This window comes from Spermophilus citellus (assembly GCF_964194105.1).
Source record: "Spermophilus citellus genome assembly, chromosome: 5".
Taxonomy (NCBI): Eukaryota; Metazoa; Chordata; class Mammalia; order Rodentia; family Sciuridae; genus Spermophilus; species Spermophilus citellus.
Genome location: NC_138186.1, coordinates 172,780,428 through 172,800,963, shown reverse-complemented (window position 1 = coordinate 172,800,963; position 20,536 = coordinate 172,780,428). Strand labels below are relative to the sequence as shown.

At 46.9% G+C, this 20,536-nt stretch overlaps 1 protein-coding gene across 16 annotated transcripts in view; it reads left to right on the top strand.

Moving 5' to 3' along the window:
* AFDN (afadin, adherens junction formation factor) overlaps window positions 1-20,114 on the top strand; it is a 126,416-nt gene extending 106,302 nt beyond the window's left edge. For 6 of the 16 annotated variants that reach the window (XM_081294050.1, XM_081294052.1, XM_081294046.1 and 3 more), the window contains 4 exons: window positions 1,448-2,443; window positions 4,517-4,552; window positions 11,002-11,133; window positions 13,985-14,557. In XM_081294050.1, the coding sequence (XP_081150176.1) occupies window positions 1,448-2,443; window positions 4,517-4,552; window positions 11,002-11,133; window positions 13,985-14,542 (1,722 nt within the window). In that variant the 3' untranslated portion in view covers window positions 14,543-14,557. Of the gene's footprint in view, window positions 1-1,447; window positions 2,444-4,516; window positions 4,553-11,001; window positions 13,401-13,984; window positions 14,558-17,294; window positions 17,380-18,150 lie in introns of those variants that run through there. The other 10 variants (XM_081294049.1, XM_081294047.1, XM_081294057.1 and 7 more) reach the window with 9 other exon arrangements.
* The last annotated feature ends 422 nt before the right edge of the window (window positions 20,115-20,536 follow it).

Here is a 20,536-nt window from a genome sequence, read left to right as displayed (position 1 = left end):
CTCTTTCTTCTTTTACGGTTTTGTGGTCTGGGGAAAAAAGACATAGTTTAGAATATAGGATAAGTGAGAGAATGGCTTCTGCGTGCTCTTGTGTCTGTGCAAGGAAGCCTTAGTGGCAGAAGGCCTTGCACTTCTGGGGCAGGGCTCCCTGAAGCAGGACAGAGCAGTGAGAACCAGGGATGTCATTTGCACTTTGTTTCTGTCTCCATCCCTGGAGCTTGTCATGCACCTGGGAAGTGGGGCTGGTAGACACAGGGTAGTCTGTGCTGCTGTGGTGGAGGGTTCCGCTGAGGGCCAGCAAAGCAAGGGCTTGGTGTGAATGGAACCAAATAAGAAGTACCTGCTTGAGAGCCAATCTTCCATTCAGGTGTCAGAGAAGACCTGAGCCTCAAGGTGGGGTTTGAGCTGAACCTTGAAGGGTGAGAGAAGCAGGCAGGCAGAGAGGAGAGCATCCCACTCACAGGGGGCAGTGCACGAGGAGAGCCATAGCCCATTTTCTGAGGGCAGAAGTGGTCCTCTGGTCTGATCCACTGGCCCATCCTGCCTTTTCCTGATGGCCCACGGCATCCTGGTCCTGTGAGTGTTGGATGCCCTTCCTCGCCCCTGCCTGGATGTCTTGCCAGACCACAGGTGCAGAGTCGCAGACCCTGCAGCAGTTCCACAGATTCCATGTAATTCAATACTTCGTGTAGTGTGTAGATTATGTGTCCTGGTAATGAAGAAGCTCTTTCTGTTTGAAAAGTAAAGCTGTAGCTAAGTGTTGGAAGATTAAATGTCCCATTTTTCCATTATGCTGTTGTATTTTAAAGTGATACTTTCTCTTTTTTGTTTATGGAAAGTGTGTTCATTTCTCCTTTCTTTCATGTGCACATAAAACCTCATGGCCATCGGGATTATAGCACTGCCTTTTTTACATTTCCAGGATAGGAATGGATTCTTCTCAGATGGATGGGCCTTGTCCATGGACACATCTCTGTTAAAGAGCTTATAAAGCTAGTCCTAAGCTTCAGGACTCGTTCAGAAATGGTCCAAGGGTGGATTAAATGGCTTAAATATAATAATTCCTCTTTGTGAGGATTAGAATTCTTCTTAAAGAGGACTCACTGCTCTGCCCTTTGTAAAGACTTCACTCACTTTTTCTCAGAAGCCAGCTGCGAGGCTGGTAGCCCTTGTGCACTGTCCTTGGAGCACAAGGAAGGCACCAGCAGCCATAGGCCTGACTGTTCCTGTGATGCAGAGGGGACGGCTCATCCTTTCTTGGGCAGATCAGTTCACTACAGTCCCTCTTGGCTAGTGAGCCACAGGGTGGCCCCAGCCTCCAGTCCAGACCCTCGTTCATCAGCTTCTGTAGTCTGTCTTCTCCACAAATGTGAAATGTCTGTGAATTGGGGGTGATTTCTTCTGGTGAATAACTGAAGTATAATATTTCTCCTTTTTCTTTTCCCAGCGTGTTGCCCGTTCCCAAGAAGAGCTTCGGGAAGAGAAAGCTTACCAGCTTGAGCGACAGCAAGTAGAGGCAGTTATGGATCGGAAATCTGACAGTGACCTGTGGATAAATCAGAGCTCCTCGGTGGAATCCAGCACCTCCAGCCAAGAGCACCTGAACCATTCCTCCAAGTCGGCCACCCCTGCTTCCACACTGACCAAAAGTGGACCTGGCCGATGGAAAACACCAGCAGCAGTGCTGCCCACCCCAGTGGCCATCTCCCAGCCCATCAGAACAGAGCTGCCTCCGCCTCCACCTCCACCTCCTGTCCACTACGCTGGAGACTTTGATGGGGTGCCAATGGATTTGCCTCTCCCACCCCCTCCCGCCAACCAGGTGGTTCCACAGTCGGCTCAGGCAGCTGCAGAACGGAAGAAGAGGGAGGAGCACCAGAGGTGGTATGAGAAGGAGAAGGCCCGCCTGGAAGAGGAGCGTGAGAGGAAGCGCAGGGAGCAGGAGAGGAAGCTGGGCCAGATGCGTACACCACCTCTGCACCCTGCTCCCTTCCCTCCCCTGGCCACCCCTCAGGCAAAGCCTGAGAAGCCATCCACACTCCAGAGGCCCCAGGAGACAGTTATTCGAGAGCTGCAGCCCCAGCAGCAGCCCCGTACCATCGAGCGCAGAGACCTGCAGTATATCACCATCAGCAAAGAGGAGCTTTCCTCTGGGGACAGCCTGTCTCCAGACCCCTGGAAGCGGGACGCTAGGGAGAAGCTGGAGAAGCAGCAACAGCTGCACATCGTGGACATGCTGAGCAAGGAGATCCACGAGCTGCAGAGCAGGGCAGAGCGCACTGCAGAGGAGAGTGACCGCCTGCGCAAGCTCATGCTGGAGTGGCAGTTCCAGAAGAGACTGCAGGAGTCCAAGCAGAAGGACGAGGACGACGAGGAGGAGGAGGATGATGATGTGGACACCATGCTGATCATGCAGCGCCTGGAGGCCGAGCGGAGAGCCAGGGTAAAGGGCAAAGCTCCTGGGTCGTGGTATCTGTGCTCCCTGCTTGAGCTGCCGCATATGTGTCCCGGAGGCAGCCAGGCCTGTGGACAGGAAGAAGTAGGGTGGGCTTTGGTTCAGTATGCTCGCTGTAGGAAGGGTGTCTGCTCCTGACCCACAGAAGTGAGCTGGGACGGGACGTGGTGCTGGAAGTTCTGGTACTTGTGCTTTGACAAGAATTAAATCCACTATTGTCTTATTTAGCAGCCTCATAATTAAGGGAGATAATAGGTATTTGCTAATGACCACTAATAATCTTGATCAGGGGTCTGCAAAGCTTTCCTTACAGAGCCAGACAGTAAATACTTGGCTTGGCCTCATGGACTCTGCTCTGAGGCACAGTGGGTGTGCCTGTGCTGACAAAGCACATACAAACGTGTCAGGTCACTCTCCTGATCCTGACTGGGAGCAAAGAATGTGAAAGTGTTAAATCATTGCCAGGCACGGTCTTTATAGTAATTATACCATTGATGAAGCAGGTATTTATCAGATTAATAGTTTCACTATTATAGTATAAAGATATTGAAAACTTTTGATCTTACCTTATTTCTCTATATTTTGGAAATTACTTTTGTTTCAAATAAAAATTTAAAACCAAAATTTACTTTAATTCAATTACTTATTAAATGCCAAATTTTAGATGAAAGATTATTTGTTGCCTCATCCAGAGAGGCACTTTACTAATTTGGCATTGAACATGAACTTGTGGAGAGTGCTGTTGTCGAGGTCATGTTGGTGATCTCAGTGTTCCTTTTTAATCTGCACAGTGCAGTGTTGGCAGGAGACAGCCACGAGCAGGTTCTCTTGGTCTTGGATTTAGTTTCTAATTTCAGCTCTAATTTAATGCAGTGAATTGAAGGGCTGAAACAGTACTGATTGTAGGTCAGCCCTCTTATCCTCCCACCCTATGATGAAATTCAACTTTAGAGAATACCTGTGAGCACACAAGAGCCAATAGTGGGGTCCTTTTCAGTTTGCTCACACACGTGCTTCTTAGTCATACACACACACACACACACATATACACGTGTGTATATGTGTGTATATATATGTTTTATATATATATAAAATATCAGCCAAATGTGTTAGTAACTTTGCCCCATAACTTTATCCTGAGTCCCTTTTAGACTCATAAGTTTCTTAAATGAAACCAAAATGTGATTTTAATGACAATATTGTTTTATTTAGTAAGTCATCAGTAATAAACTCCCTTAAGAATGATGTATTTCAACTAGAAGTGCTTTCTTTGAAAGAGCTACTGTTTGGTAAGAGCCAGGAACTTTTGCAATTGGTCCTTTGAGTAGTTTCCCCCAGCGCACGCAGAGCTGAAGCTCTCGGGAACACTCACTGTTCTGGCCAGCTCTGGTGCACCCGCTGCACACTGGCCAGGGGTCCTGCTGCGTGCCAGGAGACAGGTCATTGCTCAGGGAGGTACAGCTCAGCTGTGACTGCCCAGCAGTCACAGGTGCAGGGAAAGCACAGCTCTGCCTGTGGTGTAGACCATGCTCCCCGAGCAGGCAATGTGAGCACTCGACTACTAAAGCCCTGCTCCAGCAGCCAGTGAGAGTGGGCAGCTGCAGCATAACATTTCTGTAGGATTCTTCTGTGTGAAGATGAAATTTTTATTGAAGGTCTGTCAGAGTTTTTCCAAATGGTTAAAACCCTGAATATTTCAAAGCCTTTTAGTCTTTATTATATTTGGGAAAGCTTTTTATGAGAATTTAATAAAAAGCAATAATTTTTTTCTCCATTAATTACATTAAGGTTAATATCGTAGTGTCCGCATAAGAGACCAAAGGAAATTTGGCTTTTTTGGTTTCTATGTATCTTAATGCTGAAGCCCAAGTATTTAATACCATGTGGACATTTTCCTACTTCTCATAAGTTAGCTTGCAGTTCTTCAGTTTTCTCCTCAGGTTGTCCAAAAACATGAAGCATGATAGCAACAAAGTATGCCGATGGCAGAATTCAGGTCTGAGTCTAACTTTTTTTTTCACGCTTCATCTTTCTTTTTTTTTCCTTCTCTGTTGCCTGCAGCAGACTGCTGTGCCAGCAATCTCTGTTCTAGATTTGGTATGTTCTTGTTTCTTTCCTTTGGTGCTTCTCCTGTCTCGATTTTCCTTCCTCCTCTGGTGGTGGCTGTTTTATGTTCTCAGTAGATCAGCTCTGCCCAGGGTCTCCTAGACCAGGGGACTGACCCTGTGACTCTCTAGAAGCATGCTTTTGAATGTTACTAGATTTAGTTACTTTTTACTTTTCTCTGTTAACTTTAAGTGTTACTGTTTGTTTATGGTTTTGATCTTTTCTCAGTTTTAGTTATAATTTGCTTCTGTGTATTCTTATGTAGTCATTAGTATGTGAGCTAAACAACTAAAGTTTGCAATGAGTAATCTATTTCATTCTTGTTATATTAATAGATTTTACATGTTCAGTTGTTATAAGCTCAGTTGAAATGATATTCAGTTGCCACTTTCTTTACTAATCCAACGTGGAATCTTAGCTTATCAGCCATACCAGATGGTCAGGTCGTGCTCTGTTGTGAGTCCAACATGTTTGTCAGTTTGGGGAAGTTTTGGTTGAAGAGTTACTGCTCTTCACGCTTAAGAAGCAGATGTGTAACCTGCTAGACCGTCATATTCTGACTGATCTGTATTTACTGACTTGAAGCCATTTTGTTCTGGATCAACTATGGGGTGAAATGGTGGCAGCCCCAGGCAGCACTGCAAATATTTCTTAATCTGGGTTTGTCTTGATGCTGTTTCACCAGTCCCCTCTTCAGCACAGGGACAGTGTCACCCACAGAAAAGCTTTCTTAAGATGTGTTACTTCCCTGGTAATCAGAAAGCATAATTTATGAGCTCTGCATCTTTTCCTTTTGTTTTATGTAAAGAAAAAGTGAAAAATATATATATTCCCCCTACTTTGTATGTGAGGTGTCCATAGATGTAAATGGAAAATATCAATCAGGTGGTAGAGCATTTAACATTTGTCAGTGTCCACCATGTGGCAGGCACAGGCCTGAGGCTCTAAGAGGCTGACTCTGCTCTACAAGAGTCTGAATGCCATGAGACATTGATGGATGAGTGGCAATGATTAAGAATAATGGGCACACTTAGATTTTTTTATATATTTATTTTTTAGTGTAGCTGGACACAATGCCTTTATTTTATTTATTTATTTATTTTTATGTGGTGCTGAGGATCGAACCCAGGGCCTCGCACGTGCTAGGTGAGTGCTCTACCGATGAGCTACAACCCCAGCCCACACTTAGATTTTTATTTCAAAGAAACAGTTCTGAGCATCTAAAAAGACAAGTATTTTGAGTATTAATAGTCACGTAACCCACATGTTTCTGAGCATTTCTCAGCTCAGCCCTGGTGAGTATCCGTGTTATTGATAATGTGCCATTGTCTGTAGCATGCCCATGCTGTCAGATCTCGCAGGTTGCCCGGGAGCCTCCTGAAGGGTTAGTGGGCAGCGACAAGCATGTGGTCTTCAGGGAGCAGCTTGGAGACGTGTCCTAGCACATCTGCGACGAGTGAGACAGGTCCACTCCTGGCGAGAGCAGCGGCATTCCCACAGTGGGAGGCTGCCTAGGCTGGCTCCTGCCCTTCCACCCCTTCAGTGACCCCTGCCACCTCAGGGCTGCACGATGCCAGTGCCACACCCCGTTACCCTTGAGACCTGGAGACCTCCTGCCTGTCTCCTGGAGCAGTCAGTGTTCAGGACTGAAGCCCTTCTGCCCGCAGCCTCCCAGCAGCCCCTGCCTCCACCCTCTTCGTTCCAGTGAAGGCTCAGCTGCTCACCTGGGGACTTTTGCCGTCTCCATAACCCCTCTCTCTGTTCAAGAACTGTTGGCCTCTCCGCCTTAGCACTTGACCACCTTGGTCCCTTAGCTTGAGCTGCTGTCCCTTCCTGCCTAGTCATGGGGAGAGTGTGGCGGCACTCTCTGTTCTGCCCCTGACCCTTCAAAGGGTCTCTAGACAGAGCAGCTGTAGCAGCCTCAGAGACCCCAGCCCTCCTGAGTGAGTCTCTGCCCCCCAAGAACACGTTCTGGTCCTCCCTGCAGTCTGTCTGGCTCCATGTCCTCCTTAGTGCCCACGCGGCTGCCTGCCCGCTCCCATGTGATGACTCTCAGTGTGCCTGCCAGCTCGTACCTGAGCGCCATGTCATCTCTCTGGGGTTGCCCTGGCTGGTTGCCTCCCGCCATGACATCTTGTGGGCTTGCTGCCCAGCGCTGTGGCCTGTGTCCTCCTCCACAGCTCTTGATCACCCTTCCCCCTCACTGCTTGTGTGCTGAGCACTGTGTCCTCCATCCCTAAACATGGCTCATCACATGTGCATTCACCTCTGTGGGCAGCAGTGATATCTGTCCATTTCTGGAGGTGTTCTAGCATGTGGCTGATGGTCAGTAATGGCCAGGCAAGTGGCTCTGGGGCCAGATCCCCAAACTCCAAGGGCATGTGGAGAGGGAGAGGCTGAGAGGCCCTCCAAGTCTTGATTACTGAGTGATGTACCGTCCTGTTCAACCCACAGTGTCTAGCTAAAGGAGCCCCACAGGCCAGCTTGCAGCAGAGCTTTGCCTGCAGGGTCTTTCCCTTAGCTCCAACAGGCAGATTTGGCTCCAGGAGACCTGGGCATGTCTGAACCTGTCCTGCCTATGGAGCCCATCCAAATAGGGTCCAGGGCAGGTGGTCCCTGGGCTTTTGAAAGCTTCACAGACAGAGGTTCACAGGGCAGCTTGCTAGTCCTCCTGCCCAGTGACAGTGTGCATAACCCCTGCCATTTTTGCTCTAGGTTGCCAAATAATCGCTTCTGTTTCTCCTTTCCTCATAACAAACCTGCCAAGTGGGTGAGTGAAAGAGCCAAGCCTGGTGTGAGTCTGGCCTGCCGTCACAGGCCCGGCCACAGCAGCATTGCCTGTCCCCCAGTCCCGAGTACTCCTGGTGCTACACAAAACACCTCCTTATCATAGAGCAGTGCTGCTGGCCACTCACTCCACCAAACAGTCCCAGGGCCTGGCCAGCGCCAGTGGTTGTCTCAGCTTTGCCTTTTACCACACTTCAGTGGTCATCTGCTGACCAGAATAATGTGAGACCCTACAGCAGTGCTCCTCCTCTTTGGCCAGGATTTTTTTTGGTTTTAGAAGCTCTTCTGGATGCCTTGTGTGAAAACTCTAGCTGGCCCTCCCATCCCATGCCACTCGCTAGCCTGGCTTTGGTGTGTGCAGTAGGCATTAGACACAGAGAGTGGAGGGGATGAGATCAAAAGCCTATCTAGGGAAGTGACCTTCAGGAGGAGGTTACTGCCTGTGTACTATTTATACCAGAGCACCCTGGACAGAGACAGGCTCTGCCCAGTATGGACAGTGACTCCCCAAGGAGGGCAGAGTTACTGAAGGAATCAGGAAGAGAAACGTGTTCATCTCACTGCCAGTGTGTGTGTGTTATGGAGAAAACAGAACTCACCTGTGGGTGCAAGACCAGAGCTGGCCTAAAGGAGCACCAGGTGCATGTCTTACTGCCTGCTTGGGGTCACTCTGCTTTGTCTCTGTCACTGAGACAGTGCAGCAGCTGAGCTCTGGGTCTTACAATTTTAATCAGTTTCCTTGGATTAGGAAAAGGCAGCAGTAGAGAGTAGGGTGGGCTGAGGCAGGGACACATGGTGCTGTCGTGGGAAGGGCTGTTTCTTAAGAAGAGCTTTGACCATCGCATGGGGGAGCTTTCCCTTGGATAAGCAGCTGCATGGCAGAGCTGGGCTCAGGGAACCAATGCCTTTTGTAATGAGTTATCTAATTGTGGATGTTCTTTATCTTTTGGCCTTAATGTTTTGTTTTTGGTTTTTTTGTTTTGTGTTTTTTTGGTGGTGGTGGTGGGGGTCACTTCCAGTAGGAGTGAGCAGGAAAGGTGTATAGAGGAAGGAAGATTCTTAAGGACTTTAACAAGAGTTCAAATTGTCTGTTTGGTGAAAATGTCAAAAAAGCCAAGGTATCATGGCCCACTTCCTGTTCAGATATTAACCTCTACTGTCTGCCTTGGGGATCCTGTAGTAAATGGAGAGAGAAGGTGGGTGTTTGTGGCCTGAAACTGTGCTCATTTAGATCTCAGCCTGCACTTTTAAAAACAGAAGTAGTCATGGATGTGCGGACTGACAGTCAGCAGGGCCATAGCCCACCCGTGCATGCTGGGTCCTGGTCCGGAGCATCTGTTCCCCAGGCGTTTTGTCCTCTCCATGTGTAGCAAAGAGCTGACCTGACTGAAGTCCAGTGTCCCATCAGGCAGGTGTCGCTAGGTTGCAGAGTGGTCAGACTTGTAATTGATGTTCCAATGCCTTTTACTCTGAATGAACATAAACCACACAGTTCAATGTACTTTAGGAACTGTTATTTTGAGTAAATCAATAGATTCTTTTTTTTCTCATTAATGCTTTGGAGGGGGCAGGAGGGGAAATAAATGAACATATTTTTGGAGAATAAAATAATTTCTTTTGGAAATGAAAATACATGAATTAGCCTAAGAGTGGAAAGAAATTTCTTAATTATAATAGCACCAATTAATATTTCTTACTTTAAAATTAGTAACTAATGAGCTGATCACAAGGAAAAGGCCTCTTACTTGCTGTCCACTATCCTGATTTAAAGGCATAGATAGCTTTTCTATAGACGATGCCTGTTCATAGATTTATTTGTAAGACAGACGGGTGCTTTTGGAAATCCTGCCATTCTCGCCTCCTGTGGTGACGCTCCTGCTGGGCTGGAAGAGATAACAGCTTGCCAACAGCTTGCCTCGGGTACCAGGCACTAGGCTTTGCTGCACCAGCCTTATTTAGCGTGGCTCTGGGAAGTGCAGCATGAGGAGCGCCTTGCTTGGAAGGGAAACGCCTGCTGCGGGCCCGACTCCTAGCTGCTTTTCTCAGAACTTGTGAGCTCTGCTGCTGCTGTGTGGGTGCTATTTCTCATGATGGGTGCCAAGGGCTGAAGTTCTCACAGGCCTCTCCCTTGCCTAGCTCTCAGGCCACTTGGGCCTGCTATGCTCCTGCTGCAGACCCACCCTGCAGCTGAGCATGCTGACCTTCTCTGCACTGATGGCTAGGTCATGCTAAAAGAAAAGTTCATCTGTCCCCTACAAGGCCACTTCAGTTGTTCTGAGTTGTTTTAGCATTGTTAACTGATATGAAGAAACTAATAACACAGGTTAATTTATTCTTTCCAATCAGATATGGTGTTTTGTTCCACAGGAATCAAGGAATAGAGAAGTTGCTAATGTTTCTTTGCTTCCCCCAAAAATTAAATTCATAAGTTAACATTTTAAATTTTGTTGGGATCAATTTATAGAAAAATTGGTAATTTTCTAGATATTGAAATACATCATAGCAATTTTATGTAAGGCAGTTTTGCAGTGGTTAAAGATTGAACTAGATGGCTTTGAGTTCATTGTAATCTTAGAGATTTTAAATCGTTCTTTTGATGGTGTGTCATGGTGTGGCTATGGGTATCCTGTAGCCCAGCTCCATGTCAGATGAGAAGAAATGTGCAGGGGTTTCAAAGTTACACTGTCTCAGGCTGTCAATGTAAAAAATAGCCACATATCCCAATAAAAAAGGAGAGTCTTAGTGTTGTTCTGGCCAATAATCCGGAGTTTCTGTCTAAAAAAGGTATTTTAACCTGTGATGTACAGAGAAATGTGACCAGGAGGATAAGGAGCTAAAAAAACAAATAGAAGGAGTAGTGGGAAGATGTCCTCACATGTTTGAATGTCATGAAGTAAAGACATTACATTTTTGTGTTATTTCAAAAAGGCAGAACCTAAGTGACCAAAAAAAGAAAAACTAAGATGATGGACTCGGGACCAACATAAGAACTTCTGACTAGTCGTTACCTAAGTGTACCATGTGAGGGGTTGGCAGTGGTCCCCGGGCATTTTGCAGGTGCAGACAAAAGTGAATCAGAATGAGTTCCTTTCAAACCTCAGGTTCAGGATGGGTCCAGGATGGGATCTGGAGGGAGTCAGTGGCCAAGGGCTAGAGGAGCAAGAGCGCTAGGCCTCTCGTTTCCCCAGGGAAGTGGGCTGCTGGCAACAGCTGTCAGCAGAAACTGGGTCCAGAGTGGGCAACTCGGTACTCCCCCCACCACAGGCACAGAGAGGATGTCCTTCTTGGTGTTTGGGGTGGCGGAGGCATTCCATAGTTCCATAAAGTGGGGCTCTCGGCCACGCAGGTCTGTCAGTCTACAGGAGCTGGCTGACAGACCCATTCTGATGGAAGAGTGGTGGTTTCGTGCATGGCTGTGTGACAGCTTGCTTCTGTGAGCCTTGATGAGTGGGAGGATGACCCTGGGATTGTGGAGACAAGGTTTTTAGGGCACTCATTTTGAAAGTAGCAAGTAAAGCTGTGAGTCTTGTCATCTCCTGAGTAGAAACTCGGCCTTCTGTGTGTGTCCTGTCTCCTTGTCCTGCTTGTCTGGTCTGCCCTTGGTGTCTTGGCTGGGGAGGCTGGGGTGAGAGTTAAAAGTGGTTCACTGTCAGTTGCAGGACGAGGAGCGCAGACGCCAGCAGCAGTTGGAGGATATGCGCAGGCGGGAAGCAGAAGACCGAGTGAGACAGGAGGAGGAGCGGCGTCTGGAGGAGGAGCGAGCCAAGCGGGACGCCGAAGAAAAGGTCCTGGTCCTCTGAGGGCAGCTAGCGTTGCCAGTTAGCCTGACCTGGTGATTGGCTGGGGCAGAGGGGCTAGCCTCGTGGCGCAGATGCACACGGCAGAACAGGGCCGGACCCCCAGCTTTGGTTACGGACCAAAAACACTCTCCCGTCTGGCCTGCTACCTCTCTTCTGGACTGCCTCCAGGCCCCTTGCCTTCTGAGCTGGTCCCTCAGACTCCCGAACTCCTAGGTCTGCATGGCGCTGGGCCTCTGGGCGCAGGCCCCCTCGCAGGGTGTGGACCCCACTGGACAAGGTCCAGCTCGTTTTTGTGAAGATGCCACTTGTTCAGTTATTGACTTGAGTCGGCCCCATGGGAGGCAGTAGGAACAAACAGTAAGACAGTCTGGTAACTGACCATCTCAGATAGGGTTTTCACTAAAATCACTCCATTTTTGTAGTGGTTAAGAGAACAGATGGCTATTTTAAAAAAAAAAAAAAAATCATTCAAGGAAAATTTAGTCTACAACCTGATTTATATTCTGAGTTGTTTATTTCTCTGTGTGTGTATTAATTCAAGTGATTCTTCAGTTGAATTGTAAAATGACATCTGATTTTGAGAAATGGGCACCTTGTGAGGCAGTTCCCAGATCCGCGTCTATGTGCATAGCTGCAGCCCTCCCCATGGGCAAGAAGACCCCAACTCGTCCAGGGACTACAGGGAGCTGTGCAGCTGCAGAGGGGCTGTGCTCCCCAGTCACCTCCCTTCTGTGAAGGTCGAAGCCTTGAGCGTCACAACTTGTGACAGGGAAAGCTTAGTTTTATTAGCAGTTGTTTCCTTGATAGTACAGTGAGCTGTGTCAGTAGGACCCCCACCCCCTGCCATTGGTTTTAGGAAGCTTTTGGTAGTGTGGTGATAGATTAGGCTACAGGACAATCTAACCACAAGCAGGACTGATATCATGCTGTGGCTCAGTTAGACTTAGGGAATAGGTGGCCCCTCGAGTAGAGCGTGTGTAGGCAAGCAGTGGATGCTGGGAGGCCTGGGCCTCTGTGAAGGGCATCCTCCAGCACTGCTGTGGCCCAGCAGCTCCCGAGGACTGGGGGAGCTGGGTTTTCCCAAAAGTCTTTCACTTGTGTAACAGAGGCAAAGCAGGGGTTTCCAGAATCTGACCCTCTGGTTTCTAAGCCTGTGGCGTTGTTGTTGGTGGTTTGCTGTTCTGAGAAAGCCCCCCTGCCTGTTAGGAGGGTGCCTTTCCCAGGTCAGTGCCTGCCAGCTGTGCCCATGCTGCCGGTGCCCATGCCTGTGGTCAGGCCCCGTCTTGGCCTCACTGGAGCCATGGTGAGGCAGCCTTGCCATCACCTCAGGGCTGTGTCCACAGAGGCCAGGCTGCGTTTTGTTGTTGAGGAACTCTTGGGTTCATTTTTCCAACGTGCATTCTGAACTTACTATTATGCTGAATGCACTTGTGTTTTAGTAACTGCTTCTATAATTGAGTGGTCACTGTAAACAAGCTGAAAACCCTATTTTTAATACAAAATGTTCAGAATTGACGGGTTTGTGTTGTCATAGAAAAATGTGTGGTCCTTTTCTGGGTAGAGTCACGTCCCCTTGGTCATGTGACTGTATCTGCTCTTGGTGTAACTGCAAGGGGTTTGGTTTCCGCCCTGTGTTATCAGGCAGCTTGCTCCTCCTGTAACTCCAAGGCTCTTGGTAGAGCTGTTCCAAAGTCACAGAAGTCATTCTAATTTGCCCTGCCCAAGGGATTGCTGACTTTGTACAGATAGGAGAATAAGAATTCTTCTCCTTCAAGGGTCTCCCAGCAGAGAGCAGAAGGTGAAGCTCGAAGCTGGTATACGGAGTGCAGAGGGCTGGCAGTTCCTTAGTTTCCTCCTTAGTTTCTGCAGTTGGAGCAGGGGCTTTGGTGTGTATGTGCATGAGCTTTGGCTCTAGAGAGAGAAGGAGAGGATACAGCCCAGAGGTACAAGAATGAACAATTATCTTGGTGCCAGCAGGGCCCCAGCAATTCTTTTTTGTTGAATGAATTGAAACTTCACTGTATTCCAGCACTAGACATTCACTGGGGTTAAGCAGGTCATCTGTTGGATCTTTCACTCCCTTTCATACTTACTTTTTCCCTCTGTGCTCTAAAACTCATGTCAATCTTTAACAAAACTGTGCTGTTACCTTTTTTAATGTCAAAACAATTTTAACACTGTCAACTGTAGTTTGTGCAGATGTATGTCAGAAAAAATGTTCAGTATGTGTCAAAATATATTTGAATTCAGTATCTTGTTGCTGTTGCTATTCATGCTTGGCTCTCTAATTTTCTGTCCACCAGGGAGTTTATTAAGATTTGAAATGTAAGTTAAGAACTGGAAAGCATTATTTGTTAGTTTGTTGCTTTGGGAAAATAAGTGATATTCCTTACAGTTTATGGTTTCTTAGTAAAACAGCATTAACAGGTAAGTTAATGTCCTACCAAAACAGAAGGGGAGAGGAGGAGGAGGAGGAGGAGAAGCAGGAGGAAAGAAAGGAGTGTAAGGCTTCATCTCGTTTCGTGACTGGAGGGGCCTGATAGTGATCTAAACTATTGCTGAGCAGTTTTATGTCACATAACCAGATTAGTCCAACTGTGACCTACGTACCCTTCCCAGGAAAGAAAGATTCTCCCCAAGGAGACTATTTCTGGGTTGACCCACCTCTTCTGTTGCAGTAGTTGTGACAGTTAAATGTGACGTCCTGTGGACATGTGGTCGGTGTGAAGATGGGGCCTGGTGGTCAGTGCACCTGTCATATTCCGCGAAGGCCCAGAGGGTCCGCCTGTCCCCTCCTGATCTCTGACCTTGTACTCTTGTCTATTCCCGCCTGCAGAGGCGACAGGAAGAAGGGTATTACAGCCGCCTGGAGGCCGAGAGGCGCAGACAGCACGAGGAGGCGGCGCGCAGGTTGCTGGAGCCCGAGGAGCCCGGGCTGTGCCGACCTCCGCTTCCACGGGACTACGAGCCCCCATCCCCGTCCCCTGTGCCCAGCGCCCCTCCTCCCCCACCTCAGCGAAACGCCTCCTACCTCAAAACACAGGTCCTCTCCCCAGACTCGCTGTTCACTGCCAAGTTTGTTTCGTACAATGAGGAGGAGGAGGAGGAGGACTGCAGCCTAGCAGGTCAGGATGAGTACTCCAGCGTGAGGAAGTCTTATGGGCATCTTCCTCCTGCCGCCCTTAAGCCACAGCAGCCCCCCTGCAAGCCACGCCCGGCCTCCGATGGCATCTTTCTCTCCAACTCATTCCAGCCACCCTCGGCCAAAGCCAACAGTACTGCCCACAAAACAGGCCAGCCCCCACCCCCTCCAAACAAACCAAGCTTCTGCCATCCTGGCCACTGTAAAGGTAGAGGTAAAAGAGAGAGTGCAAGCCCCACCCTCTGGTCTTGATGATTGGGACCTGGTCTCTGCACAGCTGCACCTGGGGTGGCCCGAGATCGCCTGCTTGGAGTCTGGGTTCCACTTGGTGACACTCAGCAGGGTGATCTCCCTCCACCCCCAGCTGCACTGTCCTGCTAATTGCTCTGCTGATGAATGTCTCTGGTTTCTCTCACTCTGAGAAGCTCCATCCCGTTGATCAGCTGACAATCAGTCCTCCCCCTTTACTCCAGACCATGAGTACTGTTGGTCTTGGCTTTCATTCTCTCCCTCTTCCAACAATTTTCACCTGTGGTTGAGCAAGTGCCTTTTTCGCACATTGAACTGACTCTAAAGGTAGCAATGAAGGTGCATTTTTAGTTTCCACGTCAGGTATCCCATACTTGGTGGTGGCTTGTCTGGGGGATGGAACATCTGCTGAGCTGGTCTACAGCACGGCCACTACCCAGGATCTAGTGCCCCAGTTGTCCTCCGGTTCCTCTCCTCGCCCTGGCCTTCCTTCCCTGGCCTTTCACTCAGAAAGAAGCCAGGCAGCGGCAGACCTAGTTGTGGTTAGTTAGGGAAAAGCCTCTGGCTGCCTGCATGCAGAGGCTGCTCCCTGCAGAGGTGCCAGAGCAGCAGGAGTTATGCTTAAGGTACACTGAACTCCACCCAGGTGACAATACTGGGATTCAGCTTTGAGCCCACTCAGATACAGTCGGTTGGTCAGTTGTGTAGCTTTAGCAAGTGCATGCACCTTCCGAATTCTGTGGAGCTCCACGTCACCAACAAGTGGAGGTCAGCAGCTCAGAGCTCAATGCAACCTGACAGAGGAGTTTTTCCCCAAATTCTGCCTTTTCTCTACCTGAATCAGCTTTAATCCACATTGAAGGCTTGGTGTTTCATAATACCTAGGTTGAGAAATTCTGAAAGCCAACTTGAATCTTTTTTGTAGAATTTCACCATAAGTATTTAGAACTTGGTATCTCTTAGAGACACTCATGGAGTAACAAATTTTGAAGGAAGGTTGTATTAAATGTTATAAGCTGAGCTGTACAAATTTGTAAGTGTTGTGACAATTGTGAGGTTTGGTGGCGGAACGCTGCAGGTCGGAGTCATTTCTAACCATCTTGGCTCTCAGTCCTATCACTAACCCTTACTTTATTTCACAACGAAGTGGCACTTCGGAGCAGGTTACAGCCTGCATCTGATTGCTCAGCCTCTTTGAAGATCCTTCGTAAAGTTGCGGCCTCTGCAGCTCATGCAGAGCCCACCTGGCCCTGTCTTCGTCCACTCCCTCGCATGCCTGTGTCCAGCCTTCTGTTGTGAGCTCTCTGGGGAGCATGCTTCTGCACGTGGGACTTGGCCTCTTCCACTGGGCAGTGTGAGGAACAGAATTTGGGTACAAATCAGAGTGAATAATGCTGATTTCAGCATAGCAACATATTGAAAAAGAAGCATTACTAAAGCTCTGGGGAAACTTTATAATTGGTAGTATTCATATATATATTGCTGGAGGTTTTTGATATTCTAGGAACAAAGTTTAAAAGTTTTGAAAAATTGATTTTTTTTTTTTTTACCAGTGAAAGAAGCCAGTATCATTTCCAACAAAGCTCAAAAGATGCCACAGTATTTTTTAAAGACAGATGAAATGAAGGATGTGTTTGGAATTCTCTCCAGAAAGACCCTTTCTCATAGTTTCCAGGAGGCCACTGTGGGTGACCGTGAGATAGAGACATGCTTTGCTGTGTCTTTTGAGCCTTGTTAGGGGGGCCCTGGGGCAGCCATAGGGTAAAGCACCCCATGGCCCCCCTCTCATCTGTGTGTCTGGGGGTCTCTGCACCATGGACTCTTCATATGGAAGAAAACTCATCTTAAAAATTCATTTTGTGCACCTTGTTTGGGGGGAAAAAGGCTTTAATATAAAAGTACAGCAATAGCTTTGTGGCCTGTTTAATCCAATATTTGATACTGTCAGTGTGGGGTATTTTGAGCATTCAGTACTCCAGCCTATATTTTTATAAGCAGGTTTTTCAGGTGCAAATTTTTTTTATATTTTATTGTCACAATTAATAGGTACACATTAATAATGATTTAGTACACTGTGATTTTTATATTATCAGTGGCAATATTACCACATGCTTGGATACACCTGGAACTCTCCATTTACATCATCTCTGGATCTCCAGCAACTCACCAAGGGTACTGGGGGGCTGCCTGACTGGTTGATGCCATGAGCAGCCATGGCAGCCCAGCTGGCTTAAAAAACTTTACTTTGTTTTTAATAATTACAACCATTTGTCTTGAAAAATAATTCAGTAGCTTTCCAGAGAAGAACTTATTCATGTGCTTACCTGCTTAATCTCTGGCACTGCATTTGCTTCAGAGATCTTGTAAAAAAATTCTTGGTTTCAGCAGCATGTTGGAACACTTTGCTAACCTCCCATTTAAGTGAAATTTCTGTGGCTTTGTCTTCTGAACTTGTGCTTACCATGCACTCCATCAGATTTGAGTTGGTTATCACACATCCACCGCAGTGTTCCACTCAAATGATGAAGGGAGGTGAGCTATTGAGCACCAGCTGAGTAGTGATTGGGTTACTCAGGCCACCAAGAGATGCAGGCTTCCTGAGGTGCGTCTTTCATCTGATATGAAGAGCCTTGGCTTTCTTGTTTGCTCAATGATTAAAGGTGTCTTATTTTGTGGGGGTCACTGTATCTTTATTGTCATGAAGGTTTACAGATAATCAGGTACTTTAACTTGGACTTTTTCTTTTTTGGAAAAGGACCGAACCCTTACCCAGCATCTGCTGGGGCAATCAGCGGTGCCCATGATGCTCCTCGGGATGCAAGAGAGAAACACACCAGAAGGTACCCCGAGTCACGCTGGTAGTGTCTGTGACCAAGGTGTTGCTAACTTGTGTGAAACTGGGTTGAAGTTTCAAAGGCTTCATGAGCTCAGTGTCTCCATTGTACAAGATCACAGGAGCACATGGAAGCTTTTTAACGTTGGTTTTCTCATGTAGCTCTGTTTCAGACAGTGATATAGGTGCTGGGCTTACTGGCCAGGCACTAGAAGCAATTAGCTGTGTTGCCATTTGCTTCTACCAGAGAAGGTTGAAAATCTGAGGAGAGTAGCCAAGGATATTGCTCAGCCATGTGGAGTCAACCCTAAGATTGCCCAGAGTATAAACCAGCTGTACATTATCACAGACTGTCCTCACCTGGATCTTAGTTCTCAATGCCAGCTATTTTGAGAATAGCCATTCTGGTTCCTAGTATTAAATTAGATGCATCTATAGGTGTGAGTCATATGCTGTATTTTGAAACTGCACCCTTTGGTTAAATTTGTTTAAGTGGTAAGAAACACCTGCTTGCTGAAATCTAACTCACTAGTGTCTGAATATTGGATATGACTGGGGAATGTTATAATTTTAACAAGGAGAACATTTTGCCTATATTTGTATGTGGGTTTAAACATAGCCCCAGTAAGTTTACTTGTAAGAAGCGTTATAACAACATTCAGCAAAGAATGTGTCTCCTCTCTGAGAGTTTCAATTGATTGCTCATTATGCAGACTTAGCTAGCTATGGGCAGGCATGTCTGCATTGAAGGGTAATCTTTCATTTGTTTCTTGTCCAGCCAAGATGCAGATTTACCTGGAAGTTCTGGAGCCCCTGAAAACCTGACATTCAGAGAGCGTCAGCGCCTTTTTTCACAAGGTCAAGATGTGTCCAATAAAGTGAAAGCTTCCCGTAAATTAACAGAACTGGAGAATGAACTAAACACAAAATGAGGAGAGGCACAGGGCAACTATGTGCACACAGATCTGCTCAGGGGTCACAGGTGGGAACCTGAAGAGGAGGGGGGAGGCTGTGTTTCTAAGTGATTTCTAATTTCAGATTCTAAAGTGGTTGTAATTTAGAGATGTTCAAATTCCAAGAAATTTTATTTTGCTTCAGCAAGAAATTGTTGTTTGTACAATTTGAAACCTGTCTGATTCTGAGTGATTTCACGTGAGGGTATCTTTTTGTTGGTTTATTTTTGGAGTCCTGGCCTCATGGGGCAAAAAAAGGAACAGTCAAGGTACTGTCTCCCTGTCCTGGTGCCACACACTGTAGACCAAGAAGTCTCTTCCTGGACTTTCTTGGAAACTTCATTTTGCCCATGACCCTCAGATTGGCTACCCCGCCCTGCCTGCTGTGTGTGCTCCATTGCCACAGCCTTTTAGGAGCGAGGGCGGACGTGTGGACTGCTCCTCTGGCCCCCTTGGGGTGTGCTTCCAGTTGCCTTCTTGTCTGGGCCACGCAGTAGCCTGGACAGCAAGGTCCTGTGAGCAGAATGGAGCACGACCCATCATACCCCACAAACAAGAGCCCCCAATCAGTTCTGAATATTGGATTAAATTAAATTTTTGATTAATATTTGATTTCTAAAATTCTCAAAGAAGAAAATTTTGAGGATTTAATCTTAGGAGATTTTATTTTTATAAATACAGGTTGTTGTTAGCCTAATAAAAATCATTGATGAAATTGAAGGTGACAGTTATTCTAGAAAGTTAACTAATATTTCATATATTCCAAGGAGTCTATCAAAGATCTCTGTAGCTGAACAGTCTTGATGTAACTAGGATCAAAAATGCCTGAGAAAATGAGGATATTGGTAGGTGATCCCCAAGCACAGATGTCACTAGAAAATTTAAATTTGGAAAACAAATTTACATTGATATTCTGTGGGAAAGAAAGGAATTCCTTGACTATGCCATCTGTAACTGGAGTATTGCAAGAATAATTCATGGCAGTTTGAGCTTTGTTTTTTATAGTATAATAGAGTTATTTAATTTTAATTTGTGAGTTCTGAGTTATCACTGTCATTTTTTCAGCTGTGGGTATATGGCTGATGTTGGGGAGACGGACCTCAGTTTGTTTATGTTGTGTGATGTTAAAATGGTAAAATTTTTTTGTGATTTTAAGCACATTTCCTATTTGACAAAGCCCTAATGGGGTCCAGATGATCTTTCTGTACCATATTGTTCTCTTACGAAGTTGTATGTTGGGAAAATATGCACACTTTCAAATAGAACAGAGGCATTTGCTGCCCTAGAAACCACTTTAATATGAGTTGTATGATAAAATGTCCAAAGTACAAGTGTAAATATTTTTTTTGTCTATCAGGGTTCTTATTTGAAAGTGTGCTTTCTCCATTCCCCATGTAAGTAAGAGTCGAATGGTCCCGAGAGCTGATGAAGGATTTGCACACTTGCCCCGGAAAAAGCAAGCTCCTCCTGGTGTCTCAGGGGCACTGGCGCCTCCAGGTGGCAAATCCACACCTTGCCTAGAGAAACACGGGTGCTGATAACTGCCCGTCACACGTGGGAGACAGACACACACAGCATGAGTGCAAACAGGGATATTTGTGTGTTTGTCAAACCCAGACAAAGGTGGATTTGGCCATCCCTGGATGATGAGGTCAAATGTGAATATGTGTAAAAGTGCTTTTCATGATGTGCATTGCTATGGGAAAAATCCAAACTGCTGTAGTTTTCCATTTCTACTGTATTTCAGTTGCAACCTATTTTTAATAAACTTTGTATGTATTTAAGTGTATTCACTGTTTTAAAAATGCTGACAGAGTTTATATTTTTAACAACAGCCCTCTCTCCCTTGCCTCCATCTGTCACTCATGTTAAACAATGCAAAACGCTGCTCCCCTGTATTTTCCACCTGTGGGGACATGTTCTTTGCAGGATGAACAAGTCCACTGAGGCTCAGGTGAGTTTCATAGCGTCCATGACCAGAGTGCTCCTTCCCCACCTTGTCACTTGTTTTGCACCTGAGCAATCCCAGGTGGCCCCTGGGACCATTTCTAAAGGCATCCAGTAACGAGCATTGTGTGAATGTTCCTGAGCTGTGTTTAAATGCAAGCACCCAGTTGAGGCAGCTGGTGAAAAGGGGTGTGCGGGACTAAAAGTGTTAAGTCCGTGTTGAGGAACTCCCACTGGCCAGGAGTGAGAGCAAGCCCCACAGCC